General features: G+C 41.7%; 1 protein-coding gene across 4 annotated transcripts in view; it reads left to right on the forward strand.

Annotated features, from left to right (window-relative positions):
- The first annotated feature begins 5260 nt into the window (after positions 1-5260).
- LOC110499847 (IQ motif and SEC7 domain-containing protein 3) overlaps positions 5261-10825 on the forward strand; it is a 208364-nt gene continuing 202799 nt past the window's right edge. For 2 of the 4 annotated variants that reach the window (XM_036957099.1, XM_036957101.1), the window contains exon 1: positions 5261-5986. In XM_036957099.1, the coding sequence (XP_036812994.1) occupies positions 5463-5986 (524 nt within the window). In that variant the 5' untranslated portion in view covers positions 5261-5462. The remainder of the gene's footprint in view (positions 5987-10825) is intronic. The other 2 variants (XM_036957100.1, XM_036957102.1) reach the window with 2 other exon arrangements.

Genomic DNA, 10825 nt, shown 5'->3' on the forward strand with positions numbered 1-10825 from the left:
ACACTAAACAACACTACAGTCATGATTTTCTCTCCTCATAAGGACCCTCTGACCTCATTCCTGCCTGAGGAAATATAGTGATGCAATCCACGTTCCAAACCAGTGAGTCATCCTGGGATCTTACTGAATAAAAAGGTCTAAATTCTAGTAAAACTAGTTGGTTCTAATGGTATCCACGTCAAGCAAACGTCAATAGTACTGGGAGTGTTCATTTACTCCCCAAAGAAGCCAAGTATTCGATATGGTGAACTCTCCTTTCAACTAACTCTTCAGTGCTTGCATCACATGAAGCATGTGCTGGGTACTTATTATTTTGAAGAATTCCTGAAATTGAATTACAAATGTTACATTTTAAACTGGTTTCACACTGTAATTTGAGCCCAATACACAGTTTAACATTGTGTCCTTGTGTAACGGTTCTCTTGTTGTGAAGTAGAGGCGGACCAAAATGCGGCGTGTCTATTGCAATCCATGTTTAATGAAGTAACACACTAAACACAAACACTATCAAAACAATAAACTTAACGAAAACTGAAACAGCCTATACTTGTGTAACCTAACAAAGAACAATGACATCAGGACACTAAGGATAATCACCCACCACAAACTCAAAGAATATGGCTGCCTAAATATGGTTCCCAATCAGAGACAACGATAAACACCTGCCTCTGATTGAGAACCACTTCAGACAGCCATAGACTTAGCTAGAACACCCCACTAGCTACAATCCCCATACATACACACCACATACAAAAACCCATGCCACACCCTGGCCTGACCAAATAAATAAAGATAAACACAAAATACTTTGACCAGGGTGTGACACCTTGATAATATCCATTCTGTATTAATGTGTATAAAGGAACGTTGCATGTAGTTCATATAGAATCTATAAATAAGTCCTAAGTGCCAGAACACATAAGGGTTTTCTCAATAACATCCTCTACTGTGAGTGACATATTCACATTGATCAGAGAAATACAACTCCAAAGACACAACCATGACAGCTCAGATGTCCTCCTGGGAACTGCCAGTAGAATCTTCATTGTGTATGACAGAAACGATTTGGTGAGATGAGATCCAATTTCCATTTGCTTCTGGAGAAAGATAATATCCAATAGGACTATACAATGTTGATCCTATTTTTCATGCAGTGGCCTAAAAAGCAGCATTTGTAAAATGTTTTCATTCGTTTATTTAAAAGAGAACAGAAGGCAATATCACCTTTTCAACTAAAGTGCTTGAAGCAAAACGAATCCTTTGATCAAAATTGCTGCTGCAAGTATGAAATCCAACTACTTTCAAAACAAACTGGATTAGCTTGGGGAGCCAACACAAGTCTTCAGGTAACATTACTCATCACTGAATCACCTTTGAAATGAACTTTGAAACTTGTATTGGCTCCCCAAGATAGTTCCTAGAGTGTAGCTCAACAGGCTAACAGTTTCATTGCATTTTCATTAAACTGATAAGAAAAAACACTCAAATCTAATGCTGATTGCTCGCAAAGGTCATTAAAGGTCATAGGATATACAGTATAGGGCGTAGATAGTAGCTGGTAGCTATTGTTTGTGACACACTGAAATAAATAAAAATTGATCTATGAGGTAAAACGTAATAATTCAACTTCAAGAAACTCACCGTCTACCCTATCCTTCTGTCCATCCCACACTGTCTGACCCTAGCAGTTCCCTGAATCTTCAGGAAGGTAATTGGTGTCAGCGTTGGGCCTCACCTCTCTTCGCCTGCACGTAATAAGGGAGTTCAGGTCACCACGGCAATATATCTCATCCAGCACCAAAAGAAGACTGCACTGATCACATTTCCATTTTCACAAGCACATCGTAAAACCGTTTTTGGCTTCTCTTTCGTTGGTCGGGCACAAGAGACATTTTTCACTTAGCGAGGCAGGTGTGGCGGCCGTATGGAACGGGGCCCTGGCTGCAGTCTTGTTGGCTCTCCATGGTGTGCCTCATCTCTCAGAGTTTCAAGGTCAGCCAAGATGTATGAATTCTCCCCGTCCCTTTGTTGCTTTGTGAAACTTTACAAACACATATTTTTAACCTAGTGGGTTCTCTAAAGAGCTAAATAAACTCACGGAATTCTTCCCCAGAAGAATTCCATTCTCCTACCACATCTTTAGCTTAATTTCATCAGCATATTATCAAATGTTATACCTAGTTGAAGTTGGAATCATTATTGGTGAAACTGCCATGTCCATTTGTGATGAAAAAAGTTACTGCAAACAACAAACAGTGTGTTTTCCCCTCTCAGACATCACTGCACGTGTGATATAAGAGCTCTGATAGGTTGGAGGATGTCCTCAGGAAGTTGACATCATTTCATAACACTGTAATACACTTCATATACTGTGCATCTACAAACTAACATCATCCCACCTGGAATGTCACAAACGAACAGCATTTTAGACGGAGACATAAAAGTGGAAAAATTTAGATTTAAAGGGAATTCTGCAATTGGCACATCCATTTTTGGGCTTTTAAATGAATGATATTGATTCACGTCATGGGGGGGGATCATGTAGCCACTGCAAAGCCCATTTACTCTCCCCGCATCGTAGAACACCATATCCATCTGGTTGACTTATGAAGAGACTGGGGTGCAAAACGCTCCTTTGTGCCTCATCCAATTTAGTGAAATGCCACATTGCTGCATCCAAAGGGATGGAGCGTACAGCGCTTCTTGTCTGTTTTGATGCACCTTCTGCACATCTGCTGAAAACGTTGGCTTGAGGCGATTCCAATGACTCTGCATAATAAACACAGTCATTTTCAAACTGCCGTGTTTAAAGAGAGCGGAACCTAAGTGAGAAGCTGATTTATACAATCCTATTTGGATCCTACATCATTGCCAGCCACCTCCCTTTAGGCTTTACAAGTCTAACATCAAAATGACTAATCAGAGTAACACAAACACTGTGGCGTGATAACACTGACAACAATGCAACACTAATCACACTTCAAATCTCCCTAGAGAACATTAGTTGCATAACCTCATTGTTTATCTGATGCAGGAAAGATCTAGAGTACTTTGAAAGGGCCCCACTGTCACATGGCAGACCATGCAACAAAGTCACAAAATCGAATTTTGAACGTAACCTTAACCCTAACATTAACCACATTGCTAACCTTATGCTTAACCTAACCCTAATCTTAAATTAAGACCAAAAAGCTCATTTTTATTTTCACACATTTTTTACAATCTATCATTTTTTTCGGACTGGCCCACCTAGCGGAAACTGCTCAGCTCTGCCTCCAGGACATTATTCACCCCGATAAACGTAAATCTGCATTAAAATAAGGTCTTATTGACTAGATATATAGGCTATAGCACGTTCCCAGTGCTCAAAACACACCGTAATGGGGAAACTCACCTCATCCACCACCAATTAGATGGCCGATGCCACGGCAGCCATCTGCTTAATATCTCATTCAAAAGATAGGTAATGTACTCATCACTGCCCTGGGATATTAGAGTCTCCTGAAATCACTGGGTATAATGCCCCCTACTGCCACTTCCAGCATACTGTATACATATTTTTTCCTTTATTTAACTAGGCAAGTCAGTTAAGAACACATTCTTATTTATGACGGCCTAGGAACAGTGGGTTAACTGCCTTGTTCAGGGGCAGAATGACAGATTTTTACCTTGTCAGCTCGGGGATTCAATGTAGCAACCTTTCAGTTACTGGCCCAATACGCTAACAACTAGGCTACCTGCCACCCCATATGGACTCACATCCAGGGACCAACCAGTACCAGCCCTGCTTAGTTTTAGAAGCCAAAAAGCTTTAAAATGTAGATTGGTATGGGTGTTGGCAAACCCCATCAAGAGGGAGTGTTACCTGATTCTACATGTTTCTGATATGTTCTAATGGCACTACACTTTACCTTTGATGGGGTTAAGAGTCACTTCAAATGTTGGAACCTAAACCTGAAAGAATGAATTTCTCACACCGAACCATGGCTCAAATTGCCTTCTCCAGACCTTAATCATAGACCACTTGACTGTGCCAGAGACACAGATCTAGGCCTTGGCATAGTGCATCGGGTAGGGCTGTGGGTAGAGGGAGGACTGCTCCCCAGAACGGCTTAGTGACTGCTATTTGGTTAGCATTAAAATGTGTTAAAAGGTTGATAATTCAGGAGATGGCTGGTTACATGGCTATCATCATTTCCTATTTTAACGTCTCATCTCTTACTGTGTTTTACAATGTTTAAATGAACTAAAAAATAAGTCTGTGACAATTTAAATACGTTTGATGTGTCCTTGAGCAAGGTACTTAACCCTAATTGCTCCTGTAAGTTGCTCTGGATAAGAGCATCTGCTAAATGACTAAAATGTACGGGAAATGTAAACAAACAGTATCTTCATACTCTCCATAAGGTTGTTGCACATTACATTAAATAGGTGCAGGTATATTCAAGTGCATGCAATTCACTAGTCCCAATTGAAATGCACTTATTTGCTCTGGGTGTCTGGCATGCTCTGGTTTTGTATTCACATTCATGGAAGTCTTTAGCCAACAGCATATCAGGAGCCGCTGACAGAAAGGGAAGGAGAGTTAGAGAGGATATAACACAACAGGGACCTACCATGTCTAAAACCAGGTACTTATCCATCTTTAACGTAGTTACTGATGGGAAGTCTTTTTCTGTTTCAATAGTCCTCAAGGATCAATGTCCTGGATGTTCATACTGTTTTATTTATTATTTATTTTAATAATGATTTATTATTGATCCTTTATATTGTTCATACTGTTGATAGTATCTGGTCAGGTGGAGGGACTCCTGCACAGCAACTCTAGTCTGGTTCCTTTCAAGGGTTGTTCACGCCTACACTGTCACCCTCTGCTTGGTCCTTAGGGTCTATGCCTGCCTGGTTTGCTGATGTCATTTATTGGCCTATACATTTCATTTGATTTATTGCTTCTTTCAAATGATAGCCTATTAGTGAAGTTGTGGTGTGATGCACACCACAGGAAGGTCAGCCTTGTGTGAAGAATTAAAACGTTTCTCGGTTCAAATAGAGTGCTGTGTAAATACTTTGAATAAATATTACTGTAGGGCATTTTCAGGCAAACACACTCCACTGTTGTTGCTGCTGTGTTGACATCATCCACCCACTAGCTCCTCCTCCAATCAGAGAGCTCATCGGAGGATGTTGATCGTTGCATCAGCATCATTTCTCGCATCCTCACGGCGTAGGCACTACGCAGGGAGAGTGGGAGAGAGGGAGCGACAGAGAGAGAGAGAGAGAGAAGTGAGAGAGAAAGAGAAGCCATTACGGAGATTCCACACAGAGAATCGTCAGACGGCAGAGAAAGCATCCAAGCTTTGCATGTAGGTCGACCGAACGCCTCGCCAAAACCACTCGAGGAGAGAATCTGAGCAGGAAAGGCTGATCACGAAAATCCAAACGTGATAGATATTAAACCAGGTATGGAGAGCCTGCTAGATAACCCAATGAAAGCCGTGCTGTATCTGAAGGAACTCACCACCATCGTGCAGAATCAGCAGAGCCTGATCCAGACGCAGCGCCAGCGTATCGACGAGCTCGAGCGGAAGGTGGAGGACCTCATTGGGGAAAACCGCCATCTGCGGGACCCCCATCAGTCCTATCACCACCACCACCACCCGTCTCCCCGCAGTACAAGCCCTCAGCCACCCGTCCACCTGCACCAGCATCCAGGGGGCAACAAAGCCGGGGTTCATCCTAGCCAGCAACCGCAGCAGGTCGCTTCTTTAACGGCACAGCCTCCGCAGCATCCTCCCCCTCCGACGCCTCCAGTTCACCATCCGCAGCAACTGCAGCTGGTGCCCACCTCCCCGCCGTCTCCAAAAGCGGGCCAGAGCAGCCCCGACTCAGCGGAAGAGGACAAGAAAAGCCCGGCATGCTGCAAGTCCCTGGTCCCGCAAACACCTACGACTCTGTGCCGCTCCGTTGGACTTGCCAGGAAAGCAGAGTGAGTAGCCTTATGCAACATTATTGCCTATATATTTGACCCACATCTAGCTAGAATTCCATTAAGGCGAATTTCTTAGCTAGTCTACCTGTCTCTCGAGTGTTTGGCTAGCTAGCCCACGTTACAAATATAGCCCAACAAACATAACACGACCCAGTAAAGTTACTATTTTACTCGATCAATTCCCGATAAATTGCATGATATGTTATATTGACAAACAGTGGGATCCTAACAAAGATGAGCGAAAATGTCTGTGTAAAATACATCATTCAAATAATGAGCTATATCGTATGCTCCAAAGAAATGGGGAAATTACATTATTTTATATTAGTGAATACATTTGCTCAAGTAATATTTATTTTCCTCAAAAAGGTAGTTGGTCAAAGTTACCCACATCCGAGTTTTCAATACCTCACTAGTTTGCTGTAGGCTACCTGCACCAAAATGCCAGTCTTTTTCCTTTTTAAATTGGGAGACAATTTGTCTTCAGCACTTTTATTTCCATGACTCTCTTGTATCGATGCGGCAGCAATATGTTTGAAACATGGAATCACATCATCATGAGAATGGTGAGAATCCTAAGTATCTGGATGTCCCTGGCAGCTTCCAGCCCTATATTGTTGCAGGAACATATTTTTTGTTGTTGTTGAGTGAAATGGAGGCGTTTGATGCACAGGAATGATAATAATGGTAAGTTAATAAGAACATAAAAACGTATACTTAATGATAAAACAGATGCATTTTCCTTTGGTAAGGAGATCGCATAGCAGCATGCAGCCTAATGTGTTACTTTTATTATATAGCCTCGGCCTACATCATAACCATATCGCAGGACATGACGTGGCCCTTTTCTGACATAACTGGTTTATTCCTGCTACACAATACATATTAGGCTTCCATTTATACATCGCTCAATTCTATATTCTATATTTCTATACTCCATTCTGTTACTTTTGGATTGTGTGTATTGAATGGTTAGATACCACTGCACTGTTGGAGCTAGGAACACAAGCATTTAGCTACACCTGCAATAACATCTGCTCAATATGTGTATGTGACCAATAGCATTTGATTTGATTTGATTTGAATAGCCAAACATGCTCAGAAGTAAATAGACCAGTACCCTGTTTAAATTTGACGGTATGCGTAGACTATATTATTTTTATGCAATAGGAACACGGCATCATAGCCCATTTCAATTCAGAGCCTATACCAAGGTAGGAGATAGAAGCAATCATCTATTGATGAACAAAATCTGAAACAATTTGTATATTCCATAGAAGTGTGCTTTAAATAGTTTGAATTGACAATCAGTTGCTGAATGTTTGGCCAGTGTTTGGCACTCCCTATATGTGGCATGCATTTTTAGTTTGAAAAAGTCACTGAAAAAGAGAAAGACATTATGCTCACACTTCTACTGAAATGTGATGGAATTTGCCATTGCTCTTTCTTTTAGAACCTATCACGGTCCAGTTCCAACATCTCCAAGTCAAAGTCTTCTTCTAGCCATGGTGGCCAAAATAATGGACAGCTGGGCATTTTTATACATGATCCTAAGCATTATGGGATGTTTCAATTGCTTAATTAACTCAGGAACAACACCTGTGTGGAAGCACCTGCTTTCAATATATTTTATACCCCTCATTGACTAAAGTGTTTCCTTTATGTTGGAAGTTACCTGTAGCTCGGCCTGTATTATTATCAAAATGCTCCAATCAGTCAGAAATCTTTTCAGCTGGTTAAATTGAGATGACAAACCAGCACACGTGAGCTGACTCGTGTTGATGAACATCAAGCAAGCTATGCAATCCCCAATCCCCAATGGCATAATTTATATGCCATTCATGAGCTAGTGATTCATTATCTGAAAGGTTTTTCCTTGTAGCTTCAGTTTTCAGTTGATAATACAGTGTCTTCGTAAAGTATTCAGACCCCTTGACTTTTTCCACATTTTGTTACGTGACAGCCTTATTCTAAAATGGATTAAATATTTTTTTCCCCTCACCATAACGACAACGCAAAAACAGGTCTTTAGAATTGTTTTCAAATTTATATAAATATATAAAAAACTAGAAATATCACATTTACATAAGTATTCAGACCCTTTACGCAGTACTTTGTTAAAGCACTTTTGGCAGCGATTACAGCCTCGAGTCTACTTGGGTATGACGCTACAAGCTTGGCACGCCTGTATTTGGGGAGTTTCTCCCATTCTTCTCTGCAGATCCTCTCAAGCTCTGTCAGGTTGGATAGGGAGCATCTCTGCAAATCTATTTTCACGTCTCTCCAGAGATGTTCGATCAGGTTCAAGTCTGTGCTCTGGTTGGGCCACTCAAGGACATTCAGAGACTCCCGAAGCCACTCCTGCGCTGTCTTGGCTGTGTGTTTAGGGTCGTTGTCCTGTTGGAAGGTGTACGTTCGGTCTGAGGTCCTGAGCGCTCTGGAGCAGGTTTTCATCAAGGATCTCTCTTTACTTTGCTCCGTTTATATTTGCTTAGATCCTGACTAGTCTTGCAGTCCCTGCAGTTGAAAAACATCCCCACAGCATGATGCAGCTACCACCGTGCTTCACCGTAGGGATGGTGCCAGGTTTCCTCCAGACGTGAAGCTTTGCATTCAGGCCAAAGAGTTCAATCTTGGTTTCATCAGACCAGAGCATTTTGTTTCTCATGGTCTGAGTGTCTTTAGGTGCCTTTTGGCAAACTCCAAGTGGGCTGTCATGTGCCTTTTGTTGAGGAGTGGCTTCCGTCTGGCCACTCTACCATGAAGACCTGATTGGTGCTGCAGAGATGGTTGTCCTTCTGGAAAGTTCTCCCATCTCCACAGAGGAACTCTAGAGCTCTGTCCAAGGCCCTTCTCCCCCAATTGCTCAGGGCGGACAGCTCTAGGAAGAGTCTTGGTTCCAAACTTCTTCCATTTAAGAATAATGGAGGCCACTGTGTTCTTGGGGACCTTCAATGCTACATAAATGTTTTAGTATCCTTCCCCAGATCTGTGCCTCGACACAATCCTGTCTCGGAGCTCTACGGACAATTCTTTTGACCTCATGGCTTGGTTTTTTTGCTGTGGCAGGCGTGTGCCTTTCCAAATCATGTCCAATCAATTGAATTTACCACAGGTGGACTCAATTAAGTTGTAGAAACATCTCAAGGATGATCAATGGAAACAGGATGCACCTGAGCTCAATTTCAAGCCACATAGCAAAAAATTGGAATACTTATGTAAATAAGGTATTTCTGTTTTTTATTTTTAATAGATTTACAAAAATTTCAAAAATCCTGTTGTCGTTTTGTCATTATAGGGTATTGTGTGTAGATGATGAGGAAAAATGTGAATTCAGTACATTTTTAATATGGCAGTAACGTAACAAAATGTGGAAAAAGTCAAAGGGTCCTCAATGAAAACCTCAATGAAGGTAAGGTACAATATTACAATACACTTTGTAGCCTATTTTGGAAGTCATTTTGTTTTGAAAGGGACATCTAGGTATGCTAATTTACTCAATGTCGATAGTTGGTTGCAAAATATTTGAATCTCGTCATATGACTCATTGTGTTTACTTGATAGCTACCTACACAAATAGCTAGCTAGAACAAAGTGTTAATAATAAAGTGTTAATGTTCATTAAAAATATTAAAAGCATTCATTTGATACCAATCAATTAATTCATACTTTTCTTTTCTAACTTAATTAGCATATTGCTCAAATAAGCGATGGAATTGCATTTTAACACAATCAACTCTTATTGCCCTAGAAATGTCTAAAGCTATTTTTTTCTGGAGGCAAGTACACTCTGATTAGGTTTGGCCCCATTTTTGAAGAGGTGGCAGGTAGCCTAGTGGTTAGAGTGTTGGACTTGTAACTGAAAGGTTTCAAGATCAGGCTGACAAAGTAAAAATCTGTCGTTCTGCCCCTGAACAAGGCAGTTAACCCACTGTTCCTCTGAACAAGGCAGTTAACCCACTGTTCCTCTGAACAAGGCAGTTAACCCACTGTTCCTCTGAACAAGGCAGTTAACCCACTGTTCCTCTGAACAAGGCAGTTAACCCACTGTTCCTCTGAACAAGGCAGTTAACCCACTGTTCCCCTGAACAAGGCAGTTAACCCACTGTTCCTCTGAACAAGGCAGTTAACCCACTGTTCCTCTGAACAAGGCAGTTAACCCACTGTTCCTCTGAACAAGGCAGTTAACCCACTGTTCCTCTGAACAAGGCAGTTAACCCACTGTTCCTCTGAACAAGGCAGTTAACCCACTGTTCCTCTGAACAAGGCAGTTAACCCACTGTTCCTCTGAACAAGGCAGTTAACCCACTGTTCCTCTGAACAAGGCAGTTAACCCACTGTTCCTCTGAACAAGGCAGTTAACCCACTGTTCCTCTGAACAAGGCAGTTAACCCACTGTTCCTCTGAACAAGGCAGTTAACCCACTGTTCCTCTGAACAAGGCAGTTAACCCACTGTTCCTCTGAACAAGGCAGTTAACCCACTGTTCCTCTGAACAAGGCAGTTAACCCACTGTTCCTCTGAACAAGGCAGTTAACCCACTGTTCCTCTGAACAAGGCAGTTAACCCACTGTTACTCTGAACAAGGCAGTTAACCCACTGTTCCCCTGAACAAGGCTGTTAACCCACTGTTCCCCTGAACAAGGCCGTTAACCCACTGTTCCTTTGAACAAGGCAGTTAACCCACTGTTCCTAGGCCGTCATTGTGAATAAGAATTTGTTCTTAACTCACTTGCCTAGTTAAATAAAGGTCAAATAAAAAAAGTGCTCCACTTAAGAAGGCAAATGGACTAACAGTTTAGGACACTGATATCTCCCCAGCTGGGAAACAAGGGCC

The sequence above is a fragment of the Oncorhynchus mykiss genome, chromosome 21 (genome assembly GCF_013265735.2).
Source record: "Oncorhynchus mykiss isolate Arlee chromosome 21, USDA_OmykA_1.1, whole genome shotgun sequence".
Lineage (NCBI taxonomy): Eukaryota > Metazoa > Chordata > Actinopteri > Salmoniformes > Salmonidae > Oncorhynchus > Oncorhynchus mykiss.